Source organism: Pongo pygmaeus, chromosome 12, assembly GCF_028885625.2.
Source record: "Pongo pygmaeus isolate AG05252 chromosome 12, NHGRI_mPonPyg2-v2.0_pri, whole genome shotgun sequence".
NCBI lineage: Eukaryota > Metazoa > Chordata > Mammalia > Primates > Hominidae > Pongo > Pongo pygmaeus.
In genome coordinates, this window is record NC_072385.2 from 109,633,934 (window position 1) to 109,648,617 (window position 14,684).

The window sequence follows — 14,684 nt, forward strand, 5'->3', positions numbered from 1 at the left end:
AAAAACAATGTGGTTTTTGTTTGTTTGTTTTTGTTGTTGTTGTTTGTTTTTTGTTGAGACAGGGTCTTGTTCTGTCACCCAGACAGTGGTGTGATCACTGCTCACTGCAGCCTCGATCTCCTGGGCTCAAGCAATCCTTCTACCTCAGCCTCCCAAGTAGCTGGGATTACAGGTGTGAGTCACCGCCCCTGGCTAATTTTTTTAAGTTTTTTGTAGAGATGGAGTCTCACTATGTTCCCCAGGCTGGTCTCAAACTCGTGAGCTCAAGGGATCCTCCTGCCTCAGCCTCCCAAAATACTGGGATTAGGTGTGCACCACCATGTCTGGCCTCTCCTTAAGTTTTATTTTAACTTTTCTACCTGGCCTGAATCAGTAATCTGGGTACAGCAGGTTGTATTCATAATTGCACACATTTTATCTTGGCCTGCAAAAAAGAAAATCTAGGATAAGTCTCTAACAACCCTAGCCAGTGAGTCGAGGCTGACCTGAATGCCTTCCAGGACTAAGGAAGTGTTTTTTTAAACACTTGAAGATCTCTTCATGTACATTACTGTGTTTTTGGAGGGAGGCAAGTTAATGCATGGTTTCCACAGAAGTAGAAGATCAAGGATGTGCATGGGTTATGCTTGGCAAGAAAATGTTTACAGTTATTCCCCCTGCAACCCCCACTGCCGTGGGACCTACATCAGAAGAGGGGCACAGGTTGACAGTGTCTCTAACATAGCCTCCTGGATGACTGGCAAGTCTGAGGGTTTCCAGTGGAGTTTGAGTAATTGAGTCTAGTCCTTGTTTTTGGAGGGATTGCCCGAATTAGTCCCACTTTGTTTTGTTTGTCCTCATCACCAGCTGGGTGGAATTCATCCATTACTGAGATTGGGGGTGGGGGAAGACCTCTGGAAGTGATATGGATGGGAGATGCATTTGCTGGGGTCATTCCTGATGTTCCTGATAGACTCTTGATAAGGCTCCTATGGGGGATGGCAGACTCATAAGGTGCTTCCAACAATTTAGGAGAGCCATACCAAGGCATTTTTCTTGGAGAAGAAGGCTACAGGGGCAGTTCTACAAGAGAAAATATCATTAATTCCTCTCTTAATACCATACCTCCTGGGATCTAAGGCGTTTCTTCCTCAGGTGCCTTCTTCTTGCTCTACTGCCATTAAATCTGGGTTTCTCATTTCAGAGCCATAACTTTACCACTTCCTAGTGATCCAGAAGAGTTAGATGTAAGAGGGACATTTTCATAAACCCTAACCAGAATTAACTTTGAATCCTCTAGGTCACTGGTCCCCAACCTTTTTGGCACCAGGGACCAGTTTCATGGAAGACAGTTTTTCCACAGATTTGGGGTAGGGTGGTGGGAGGGGAGTGGTTTTAGGATGAAACTGCTCCACTGCAGATCACCAGGCATTAGATTTTCATAAGGAGCATGCAACCCAGATCCCTCACACGCACAGTTCACAATAGGGTTTGTGCTCCTATGAGAATCTAATGCTGCCGCTGATCTGACAGGAGGTGCCACTCAGGTGGTAATGCTCGCTTGCCCACTGCTCACCTCCTTCTGTGCAGCCAGGTTCCTAACAGGCCACAGATCAGTACCAGTCCGTGGCCTGGGGGTTGGGAATTCCTGCTGTGGATCCCCTTTTACCTCAGTGGCCCAGCTGGAGGGTTTATGAACCAAGCCTGCCTGCAGTTGCTGTTAGGGGCTAGAAAGATGCATCATGTCCAGGAGTGGTCAGAGTAGAATCCTGAATTTTCACAATAGGTCTGTATATCTCCTGTGATGCCCCACCCCTTAGCCCTGATAATTAGGGAGGAAGCAGCTAATAAGCAATGAATCCTTTCTGGGGACAACTACAGTCCGTAACCACACTATCTTACTTTAAAGTATGTGGACCAGGAGGAGGTGATGGAAGTAGAATCAGGCTGTCAGTGAATTGTTGAATGGCTTTTATGATAAAAATGCATCCATGTCAGAATGCGTATGGTCCAGAAAACCAAAAACATGACACAGATTATGGGAGGTCAAGGCAGGAGGATCACTTGAGCCCAGGAGTTCGAGACCAACCTTGGCAGCATAGTGAGATCCCGTCTCTACAAAAAATACAAAAATTAGCCAGGTGTGGTCGCACGTGCCTGTAGTCCCAGCTACTCAGGTGGCTGAGGTGGGAGAATCATTTGAGCCTGGGATGTCAAGGCTGCAGTGAGCCAAGGGTCACTGTACTCCAGCCTGGGCAACAGAGTGAGACCCTGTCTCTAAATTTTAAAAAAAAGAAACATGACACAGATTAGTTTCAAGGGCCATAACAGTGTGGGCATCATGGGCTGATTGGTAACCTAAAAAAGTGTCAACAGGGGAATGTTTTAATGGGACTATGCATAAGTGGAGTGGAAGGTATAGGAAAAATGTTTGTACCTTCTGCTCAATCTTGCTGTGAACCTGAAACTGCTCTAAAAAGTCTATGTGAAAAACAAAAAAATACTGTCAATAGTTGGAGGCACCACTGATAGCCTGAGAGAGGGAACAAAGTTCCAATATGGTCAGTCTGCCAGGAGTCAAAGGGAACAATGCCACCTGCAATGAGACCCCCCCCCACCATCCCCAAGTCACAGTTTGGCATACAGTGGTATCCTCTGCATTAGTCATGTTTGATTTCAGTCTAAATCAGAGGCTGGGCCCATACTGTAGGTGTCTACATAGGTGACACAGACAATTCAATTAGCAGTTGAGATTTGTTTTCAATTTGTAGCTCCAGGAGCGTGTCTTTAATCTGTCAATCTGTAATTTTCCAAGTGGCAAACCAAACAGCTGGGTCATTGGCAGCAGCCCAAGAATCCAGGTTCTGCCCATGTCTCCTTTCAGTTCAGCATAGCTGCCTCTGAGGCTGAATAGCCACTGCAGCCCAGTGAACACCAGCAACTTGCAGCTTCTCTGATCTGAGGCTTCATTGATCCAGTAGCTTTACTATAAGCAGTGGAATGTGCATAAAGGTTTCCCTCAGAGGGATAGTTGCCACTTTTTTTTTTTTGAGATGGCGTCTTGCTCTTGTCATGCAGGCTGGAGTGCTATGGCGTGATCTCAGCTCACTGCAACCTCCACCTCCCGGGTTCAGGTGATCCTCTTGCCTCAGCTTCCCGAGTAGCTGGGACTACAGGCACCCACCATCACACCCAGCTAATTTGTTTTGTATTTTTAGTAGAGATGAGGTTTCGCCATGTTGACCAGGTTGGTCTCGAACTCCTGACCTCAGGTGATCCGCCCGCTTCAGCCTCCCAAAGTGCTGAGATTACAGGCGTGAGCTGCTGTGCCCGGCCGCTGACACTTTTTAACGTAAAGCCAAAATACTGTTGGGACCAGTGTCTGTATCTTCTTTGATAATACCATTTCTATTTGACAAGCAGGGCTTTTCAGGTTATTCCCACCTTGTTGTGGAATTCAAGTTGACCCTCCCCAAAATGGGACTCTCAGGCCAGAGAATCACTAGGCCTTCATGGGTCAAGCCTTCTGATCCCAAGGATTATCTCTAGGTGGAGGCTACTTCCTTTTGCTAGAGGCTCCGATGGGCAGAATCATCAGTCACAGTGCCTTGTGCTGTCTTCACCACCCAGAGTTTAATTCTGTTGGAGTTTACCAGCCACCACTGCAGGTGGAGGTATTAATTTAGCCAGTAATTATATACCAGACTGTTAATGTCTTTGTTTTGACAAATGTACTATGGTTGTGTCAGTTGTTAACATAGTAGAAATTGGGTGAAGGGTATATAGGAGCCATGTACTATCTTTGTGAATTTTCTGTAAATCTAAAATTATTCCAAATTAAAAGCTTATTTAAAAACTACTAGATGGCTCTCTATAACTTCCAGGGTATGGATGGGGTCAGGCTTTTGAGGATGGTATTTAAGACCTTTTTCCAGTTAATTCCACCCACCTGTTTATTATTACTAACTCTAGTTATTAGTCTGCTCAGTGCACTTAACAGCACCTTGCACATGCCTTGACTTCTCATGCTGTGCCCTTATGGTGTGAAATGTTCTTATCCCTCCTCTTCACGTGGCAAAATTCAAACCAAGCTTCAAGGCTCTGCCTCAGTATTACCTTTCCTGTTATCTCATCCTTGGTGCTTCTAACTCAGAATTGGCACAGCTATTTTGGTATCTGTATTAGTCTGTTTTCACACTGCTATAAAGAACTACCTGAGACTGAGTAATTTATGAAAAAAAGAGTTTAATTGACTCACAGTTCCACATGGCTGGAGAGGCCTCAGGAAACTTAAGGTGTAAGGCGAAGGGGACGCAAAGCACATCTTAACGTGGCAGCAGGGGAGAGAGAAGCAGCAAGGGGGGAAGTGCCACACTTTAAAACCATCAGCTATTGTGAGGAACTCACTCACTATCACAAAAACAAGGGAGAAATCCACTCCCATGATCCAGTCATCTCCCACCAGGCCCCTCCTCTGACACGTGGGGATTACAATTCAAGATGAGGTTCTGGTGGGGACACAGGTCTAAACTATGTCAGTATATATTTCTGCTTAGGATTTTTCACAGGTGAATACTGTAAGTACTGTTGTTTTCTAGAGCATGAATTCCTTGAGGATGGGAATATTTTCTTCATCTTTTTATTGCCAGTATTTAGCTTGATGCCCATTTCCAGTGAGTGTTATATAGCACTTGTTCAATAGACGTTAATTGAGCGAATGAGTGAAAAGCCTTAGGGCTGTGCTATGTATGATTATGATAGAGCTCTACTCTTTGTGTCACTCAAATATTAAATACTGTCATAAAATGAACACTTGTGATTTCTATTTACATTTAAAATTGTATTTTAAGCATTCTCATGTATACACTATAGTTTCTTCCACTTATGTTTCAGGAGGGCCAAACATGTGGGCTATTACCTCTGAAGAACGTACTAAGCATGACAGGCAGTTTGATAACCTCAAACCTTCAGGAGGTTACATAACAGGTTTGTGTTTATAATTAGTTTTATTTGTGAATTATGGTCCTTATGTGATATCTAAGAATTAGTTTTAATTTGACTGCTATCAAATTTGTGTTAATAAACGATAAAATTCATATCAATCAGAATTCTGGAAATTAAAGAAATGCTAACTTTCTTATTTTTCCTGGAACTGTCTTAATTTGTTGTTTTGAATTTGGGATATGGAAGATTTTTCCTGAATCCTAAATGATAGTCAAGAATTTCTGTGTAATTGTCTAGTTTCACATTTTAACATTATATCTAGAAAGTTTTCAGTTTATTTCTTAGATTCATTTCATGGAAAATCTAGACTTTTTTTTCTGGAATCTGTTTTCCTAATGCTAGCCCTCTGTCTTTGAGGCTATACCAAGCACCGATTGTTGATGTTAGCCCTTGTTTTGCAGGAAGACCACCAGAGCCAAAATGGGATTAATTTAGGTGTGCCTTTGAAATTTTTTTCTATTAATTAAACTTTTTTCTGTGCCAAAGTAGCTTAGTGCTTTACGTACCATAATAGTAACTATGAGAACAATGACATTTATTGAATTTTTACTATATACCAGATGCTATGCTAAGTGCATTATTTTATTTAACCTTTACAACAACCCTATAAAGTAGGCACTATTGTTGTCTATATTTACAAATAGTGAAACTGAGACTAAGAGATGTTATGTAACTGCCTAAGGTTACAAAGATGGTTAGTGTTAATCTGGGCTTTGAAACCATTCGGGCTGACTTTGGAATCCATCTACTTAACCATGTTATTTGTACTGCTATGATAGTAATTACCTTACCTGGTATCAGGATTTGATTACCCTGCTTACAAGTTAATAACTTTGTCCATTACGGGTGAAAGACCCAAGATTCCTGAGTCAGAGACAAAGAACCTTATGACTAACAGCATAACTAGCAAAATGAGCATTGGCATCTATCTTTCTGTTTTCTTTAGTGTTTCCTAAGTCCCACAAAGACAATGCAGAGAGCCCAGAAGAATAGTACACATGCTATGATTGTGTTACAGGAGAGGAACACTGAATTTGGGGAACCCACCCTTTTGTAGCAAGCAGTAAAGCAAGTTTGTCCCTTGTCTCAGTGGGAGGCATTACCGGATTCCTTAAGATTGCTCATTACAAACCCAATTCTGAGAAGTGACCCAGGCAGAGAGCAATTAGGGTCTTACATTATTGGTATACAAAGCAAGACACATAGGAGTGTGAAGAAACTCATGGAGGACTGTCTCTCCTAACACCTGGTACTTTTTATATTGAAACTCTTTTAGGGAATAGTGTTTTTAAATATAAATTTTACTAAGTGGAAGTATTTTTAAGGAAGACCCCAACTGTGGAAAAACTAAGATGAATAATCTTTCATCACTGATTAATATACAATAGAAGTGCAGATGTGACTTTTGTTTTAAAATATGTCTTATTAAAGTTATGTAAATAATTTTTATTTGTGTTTCTATTTCACTTATTCTTTAATGATTGGTATTAAAATTATAATAAATCATTAACATATGCCCATTATTATTCAGAAGCATTGGAATAATTTCATTTACTAATGTGCTGCTTGGGTTTTGTTTTTATTACTTCCAGGTGATCAAGCACGTAATTTTTTCCTACAATCAGGTCTGCCGGCCCCTGTTTTAGCTGAAATATGGTAAAGTGTTTTCTTTTGTAGATGAACCTAATTTTCTGATAGTATTTTGTTTTTTTTAATATAGTGTTAACATAAAATTGTTTTTAGTTGCATTCTATTGGTTATTAAGAATATTTCTGCCAGCACTTGGGGAGTCTGAGGTAGGAGGATTGCTTGAGGCCAGCCTGGGCAACATAGTGAGAACCCTGTCTCTACAGAAAATTAAAAAAAAAATTAGCTGGGCGTGGTGGCCCACACCTCTAGTCCTAGCTACTCAGGGAGGCCTAGATGGAAGGATTGCTTCAGCCCAGGAATTCAGTGCTGCAGTGAACTATGATTGTGTCACTGCACCCTAGCCTGGATGACAGAATGAGACTCTGTCTCTTTAAAAAAACAAAAAACAAAAAAAAACTATTCAGTTTTTTGGAAAATAAATTTTATTGAGCAAATGATTGAAAATAATTTGGGTTTAGTTCTCTAGGACAAATTTCTAATTTCATTAGAATTTTCTAAGGAAAGATATATACATTATCATTGAGAAAAATTTCCTTATAATTTGGCAGAATCTCAAAATCCTCTTTCTGTTATTTTGTAGTTTCATTTATTTCATAATCTATAAACCCCAAATTAGTCCTCGCTTCCCCTGCTCCTTCTTTAAATAAACTATTCTCTATAATATCTGTTTTTTTAAAAACGTTTACAATAAGTAACAACCCCTATCCCATCTTTCCACTTGGAATATTCTCATGCCTGGCAGAGTACGAGGCACATAGCAAGTATTCAATAAAAATTTGGACAGATGAATAAATTAAATTTAGAAGTATTATAATCTTGAATTTTTTTCTACCTAAACTGGTGGAATTCAGCCCAAAGGTCTCTAGATTCTGTATAGACAGGCAGTGTTTTATTAGTTATTATCTCTGGTCAGTATTTCTTAAAGTGTAGGTTTTATCTTTTTGTTATTGTATATTTTACATATTAGATATTTTAAATTTCGTGATGATGTACACGTGAATGCCATATCATCATTTTTACTTTGTCAACCCCCAAAATAACGTTAGTTTTCCCACCACCACACCACATACCAATATACCTACCTCATGCTCCTTTTAGGGCTTTATCAGACCTAAACAAGGATGGGAAGATGGATCAGCAAGAGTTCTCCATAGCTATGAAACTCATCAAACTGAAGCTTCAAGGCCAACAGTTGCCTGTGGTTCTCCCTCCTATTATGAAGCAACCCCCTATGTTTTCTCCATTAATTTCTGCTCGTTTCGGTAAGTATGTATTAATTTAAATACCTGTATTTGCTACTTAAACTTTATCCCTAGGAATATTTGAGTATTAGAAAAGGATTTGTTAGCACAAAGTGACAATCCCCAGATTCCAAGTTAATTTTCATGTTAGAGATAATAAATATTAAATTCACTGTCACAGGTAGGGGATCCATGTGTTCTGGTTTTCTAGGGACAGTTCTGATTTATGCCTTTTGTCCTAGCATCTGGTCCAGTTAGTGTCTCCTTTTACAACTCCTAGTTGCATGATAAATTATATGGTCTCCCTAGGTATAGCCAATCCCAAATACTATTCTTAGTTTCCTCTCTCTGTCTATATATGTGAGTAATATAGAAAAAAATTTTGAGCAGTTTTAAACTCACTTGAAATGGTTCGATTTGGGAGATAATTTAAAATTTTATGTAAGTTGAATTTTTTTAAAGGTTAATTAGCCAGCTAAATTTAGGGCCAAAAGTTGCAGACTTTGGGCTAATAAGTTTACATATTCATCAGCAATAACCAGTTGGTATGTTTTCTGTTAATTTTGATCAGACAATTTCTTATAATTATTTGTGAGAAGCACTCATTTTGAATGGAACATTCAATTAGCTATGTCTATGTATCTGAAACATGTTCCTTCACTACAGATCTTAGAATATAGAATTCTAGAGCTGGTTATAGGGGTGTGTGCCTGTAGTTCTGGCTGCTTGGGAGGCTGTGGGTAGGATTGCTTGAGTCCAGGAGTTTGAGGTTGTACTGTGCTATGATCGCACCTGTGAATAGCCACTTCATTCTAGTCGGGGCAACATAGTGAGACCCCCATCTCAAACAAACAACAGACTCCACAAAATTATTTCACTATTTTAGTGAATTCTAAAGATAAATACCAAATCATTGTGTGACCATATTTATATATTAGTATTCTGCAGTTAATGAATAAAAGTCATCACTTTGTTCCTTTTAAGGACTCGTCCTTGAATTCATAGGAATGTTACTTACAAGAAAAGTAAAATATGTGACACACTTTCTTGCAAATAATGCATATGCATAAATGGATCTCATAAAGTATCTACTACTTAGAACCTTTTTGTTTGGGGGGAGTATGTGAGAGAGAGAGAGAGAAGAATGTGTGTGTGTGTGTGTGTGTGTGTGTGTGTGTGTATTAGTCAAGTAACTTAGTAGCACTGTATTATCCTTTCACAAAAACCTCATTTGATCTGGTAATATATTCTTTCCTTGAGGAGACTCATATTCAATTGGAAAAGGCTGCTTAGTTTTATTCATGATGAGAGAGGAGAATATTTAACTCTTTGCTAGGTATTTTCTTAGTTCATACAGATCAGAGTATTAGTATTAAGAGCAGCAGTTTACCTCCCTCACTGCTGGGTCAAAGTAAGTGAGTTTTTTAAGGATAATTTATCTGTGTGTTTTGGTAAACATAGAGTCTGCCCACTGTACTGTAAACTTGTTTTTTGCATGTGTTTTATAATAGATTTTCTAGCACTGGAAAAAGTGTTTTCTTTTGACTTTAGGAATGGGAAGCATGCCCAATCTGTCCATCCCTCAGCCATTGCCTCCAGCTGCACCTATAACATCATTGTCGTCTGCAACTTCAGGGACCAACCTTCCTCCCTTAATGATGCCCACTCCCCTAGTGCCTTCTGTTAGCACATCATCATTACCAAATGGAACCGCCAGTCTCATTCAGCCTTTACCCATTCCTTATTCTTCTTCAAGTGAGTACTTTGTTTCTAATGAGTCATTATTTCATGTAAAGAAAGAAACTATTTATGTTTGAACAGATACAAATTTCTTTCATACTTTTCCTTATTTTTCTTTTTTAGCATTGCCTCATGGGTCATCTTACAGTCTGATGATGGGAGGATTTGGAGGTGCTAGTATACAGAAAGCGCAGTCTCTGATTGATTTAGGATCTAGTAGGTATGAATACCTAACTCTGACAACTTTTTATGCTTTCAGTAAGAAGTCTTTATTTAACAAATGATTTTTTTAAAGCTTTGAGCTTACCTAAGTTTTACTTTATAATGGCCAAGTACAAATACATAAGGTAAATTTACTACTTACAACTCACATAAAATAAATTTTTTATTTTTAGAATTATTAAGTGTCTGTGGCATTTTACTTTTGAAAAAATATTTCATGTAAACTAAAAATATTCCATATTTTAATTTTTTTTTTTGCCTAAAGCTGTGTACTTTTCCTTTAAAAAATTTGTATATTTCCCAAGATGTCTCATACTCGTTGTACATTGTTAATTTCTTTCTTGAGCAGATTCTACTAATTAGATATCTTTTAAATTTTACAAAACACAAATGCATCAGTATTCATTACATTAATCACCCTTCATATAAATCACTATTATACTCTTCAGGGTAGTGTACGGAGAGTGTTAGATTTGACCCAGAAGAACAACATTCATATCCCAGCTTGAACACTAACTGATTCTGTGGCCTTGTTTTTCTTAACATCGCTGAGCCATAGTTTACCCATCTAAAAGATGGGGACTGTAATATTTTTTAAGTTTGTTGGGAGGATTAGAAATATTTGTAAAGGCCTTAGTACAATATAAGGTCTGGCACAGAGCAGGTTCTTTATATGCAGTAGTCTCATGGAGTTCTATACTTCTTACAGTCTTTGCTTTACTAAGAATAGTGATAATTGCTTAAAATTTAAAAAAATGTAAAATGCAAAAGCAGTCACCATTGGCCAGGCACAGTGGCTCACGCCTGTAATCCCACCACTTTGGGAGGCTGAGGTGGGCGGATTGCCTGAGCTCAGGAGTTTGAGACCAGCCTGGGCAACATGGTGAAACCCTGTCTCTACTAAAAATGGACACAAAAAAATTAGCCGGGCATGGTGGCATGTGACTGTAGTCCCAGCTACTCGGGAGGCTGAGGCAGGAGAATTGCTTGAACCTGGGAGGTAGAGGTTGCAGTGATCCAGGATCGTGCCACTGCACTCCAGGCTGGCGACAGAGTGAGACTCTGTCTCCCCCTCAAAAAAAGAGAAAAGGCAGCCACCATTATAGTATACAACAGCGGTCCTCAACCTTTTTGGTACCAGGGACTGGTTTCATAGAAGACAGTTTTTTCACAGATTTGAAGCAATGGTTTTAGGATGAAACTGTTACATCTCAGATCATTAGGCATTAGATTCTCAAAGGGAGCATCCAACCTAGGTCCCTCACATGTGCCGTTCACAATAGGGTTCGCAATCCTATGAGAATCTAATGCCACTGCTCACTGGACAGGAGCTGGAGCTCAGGTAGTAGTGTTCACTCACCTGCCACTCACCGAGCCCTGCTGTCCAGCCCGGTTCCTAACAGGTCTGTGGCTCGGGGGTTCGGGACCCCTGGTATATAAGATTCTTAATGCCTTGGTCTTATAAAGTTTAATTAAATATATTTTATTTAGTAACATAAAAATTTTAAATAAATTTTTTTGTAGCTCAACTTCCTCGACTGCTTCACTCTCAGGGAACTCACCCAAGACTGGGACCTCAGAGTGGGCAGTTCCTCAGCCTACAAGATTAAAATATCGACAAAAATTTAATAGTCTTGACAAAAGCATGAGTGGATATCTCTCAGGTAAGCAGCATACAGTGCTGAAGAGCATGAAAAAGGGTCTTTTATGTGGACTTCCAATGAAGAACTCTCATTTGAATTTGTATTGTGTAGCTCATCTGACATTTTAACATCCAAAAAATTTAGCAGGCATTTGATAAATACAAATACCTGAAGTTGTATAAGGATTCAAAGATGGATTCAACTTGATTGCTTTCTTCAAAGTTCTTACGGTCAAGTCGGGCACCAGATATACCCCCACCTTTTTGGCAAAAGACCTGTCCCTTAAGATCAAACCTCATCCTCTAAGCTTTGCAGGGAATGGAGAGCCACGGGTCACAAGAGAAAGTGTGTAGAACTTAGCCTCAGCTCACTTTTCCTGAGAATCCTCCTCTGCATTGGGCTTTTTCTCTGTTTATATAACCTCAAGTGAGCACTGCTCACCCTTTAATGCTCTAACCCAAATATGACCGTAAAACTTGGCTTTAGTTCACTGTAAAACATTTGAGTCCAGGCCAGAACATCATCCGAACTGTACTAATTGAGAACAGCAAAGGAGACATAAACAGAGGGTAATAGGCAAGTAGAGTTCCCACCTTCTAACTTTCCCACTTCCTCTTCACTCAGCAAGAAATTATGATTTAGGACTGAGTAAAATAAGTGTTTAAAAATAATAGAACTTTAAGTGCTAGGGAACATAGAATGGGATATATTAAAGCTGAAGAGTTCAGATGAGGTATCTTTTAGGAAGGGAGCATTTAAACTCCATGAAAAAGTTAGGATTTCGACAGAGATTGAACGTGGGGGCATTTGATGGTGACAAAGAAGAAATTAAGAGCAAAAAATACATGGCCTATTTGGAGAATGAAAAGTAGTCTATGAAATAGGAGTCTAGGGTCTGTAGTTTTGCAGAGAGGCAAGGGAACAAGCAGTAAGACTTTTGGAATTGATTGGACAAGCAAAAATATACAGTATTTTATTTAAAGATACATACCTATGTGATAACTATTTTTTAAAGCAAGGGAATTACGCATACAAAATTCAGGGTAGTGGTTACCTCTTGTGGAAGCATGGGGATAAGTCAAGGAACACAGATAGATTCAAGGCATTTAGTAGTAATCTAGTTCTTAAGATGAGTGGTAGGTTCACAGGTGACCTATTATACTTCTTAGCTTACATATATACTTTGTATTTTTACATGTATTTCATATTACATAACTAAGATTTTCTGTAATTTTATCAAATTGCATGAAACAAGGTATGCTTTTTTTGACACACTTTTTTTTTTTTACATTTTTAATGTTTCTAAAATTAGGATGTGTGCTACAATTAGTGATGTCTTAGCACTGTGTCATAGTTTTATTAGCAGTGCTTTCTTTCTTATTCATAAAATAATAGTATGTCTTATAGCCAGTGGAATTTTAGATTCTGTGAAATACAGTATTGGACCATACTGGAGATTAATATAAAGTCATAATTCCTATTCTTTGAAAAAATTAACTTCTTTGTACCCTACATTTTGCATTTAAAAAGTTAATTTTGGCCAGGTGCGGTGGCTCACGCCTGTAATCCCAGCACTTTGGGAGGCTGGGGCAGGCAGATCATGAGGTCAAGAGATCGAGACCATCCTGGCCAACATGGTGAAACCCCGTCTCTACTAACAATACAAAAATTAGCTAAGCATGGTGGTGCACACCTGTAGTCCCAGCTACTCTGGAGGCTGAGGCAGGAGAATTGCTTGAACCCAGGAGGCGGAGGTTGCAGTGAGCCGAGATTGCACCACTGCACTCCAGCCTGGCAACAGAACGAGACTCTGTCTCAAAAAAAAAAAAAAAAAAGTTTCTCTTTTCTAGGCATAGTGGCATGTGCCTATAGTCCCAGCTACTTGGGAGGATGTGGCAGGAGGATTGCTTGAGCCCAAGAGTCCAGCCTGGGCAACATAGTGAGACCCCATCTCTCTAATAAAAAGAAGTTATTTGTTTTCAACTGAACAAAAGTTGATGAAAAAAACATGTACAAAAATGTTCACAACCTAAATGTTCATCAACAGGAGAATAGATAAATGACAGTATATTTACGTAACAGAATACTTTAAAGCAATAAAACCAAATGAACTGCTAATACATGCAACAACATGAATGACTTTCACAGGTATTGTATTGAATGAAAGCAGCCCAAAAGGACCATACCATTTAACCCATTTATATGAGGCTGAAGAACAGGAAACCTAATTAATGGTGATAGAAATCAGAATAATGTGGTTACTGTGTGGTGAGTTGCTAGAAACATTCTGCATCTTGATACGGGTGTGTATGTGCATACCTGTGTGAAAATTCATTAGGCAGGCCGGGTGCAGTGGCTCACACCTGTAATTCCAACATTTTGGGAGGCTGAGGCAGGTGGATCACTTGAGGTCAGGAGTTTGAGACCAGCCTGGTCAACATGGTGAAACCCCATCACTACTAAAAATATAAAAATTAGCCAGGCGTGGTGGTGGACACCTGTAATCCTAGGTACTCTGGAGTCTGAGGCAAGAGAATTATTTGTGCCTGGGAGGCAGAGGTTGCAGTGAGCTGAGATCATGCCACTGCACTCCAGCCTGGGTGAGAGCTAGACTACGTCTCAAAAAAAAAAATTATTAGGCAGCACACTTAAAAGTAGTACACTTTGTATAAGTACTGTAAATATAACAGTATAAACAGAGGTGATTTTGCATTGGAATATGAAGGGCAGTGAATGGGGAGCCAACTGTGGGGAAATGATCCCTAATGTAACTTCATTAGTATATGTCACATTGTACGAAGGTTGTGTATTATGGTGTTTTTTAGAGAATGTTGTTATTACTCTGAGACCTACAAGGGTAAAGCTATATATCTGTAGGTAAAGACAAGGTTTTCTATAAAAAGAGTAGTGGCTGCTGGTGTCCTTAAGCTGAGCATGAGCCCCAAGAACATGAGGATGAGGCTAACCTGGACTTATATGTTTATTTTGTTCAATAAGTGTAGGAGTTGGTGATCTGTTTTTTTGTTTGTTTGTTTGTTTGTTTTTTTGGAGACAGAGTCTTGCTCTGTCGCCCAGGCTGGAGTGCAGTGGTGCAATCTTGGCTCACTGCAGCCTCTGCCTCCCGGGTTCCAGCGATTCTCCTGCCTCCTACAGGCACACGCCACCACGCCCAGCTAATTCTTTTTTAGTGGAGATGGGGTTTTGC

General features: G+C 39.6%; 1 protein-coding gene across 11 annotated transcripts in view; it reads left to right on the top strand.

Annotated features, from left to right (window-relative positions):
* ITSN2 (intersectin 2) overlaps positions 1 to 14,684 on the top strand; it is a 158,389-nt gene that overhangs the window by 39,857 nt on the left and 103,848 nt on the right. For 9 of the 11 annotated variants that reach the window (XR_010123127.1, XM_063648897.1, XM_063648900.1 and 6 more), the window contains exons 3-8: positions 4,873 to 4,965; positions 6,576 to 6,639; positions 7,732 to 7,895; positions 9,426 to 9,629; positions 9,738 to 9,834; positions 11,361 to 11,500. Coding sequence is in view for 10 of the 11 variants with exons in the window: in XM_063648897.1 (XP_063504967.1) it covers positions 4,873 to 4,965; positions 6,576 to 6,639; positions 7,732 to 7,895; positions 9,426 to 9,629; positions 9,738 to 9,834; positions 11,361 to 11,500 (762 nt within the window). In the remaining variant the exon portion in view is untranslated. The remainder of the gene's footprint in view (positions 1 to 4,872; positions 4,966 to 6,575; positions 6,640 to 7,731; positions 7,896 to 9,425; positions 9,630 to 9,737; positions 9,835 to 11,360; positions 11,501 to 14,684) is intronic. The other 2 variants (XM_063648899.1, XM_063648898.1) reach the window with 1 other exon arrangement.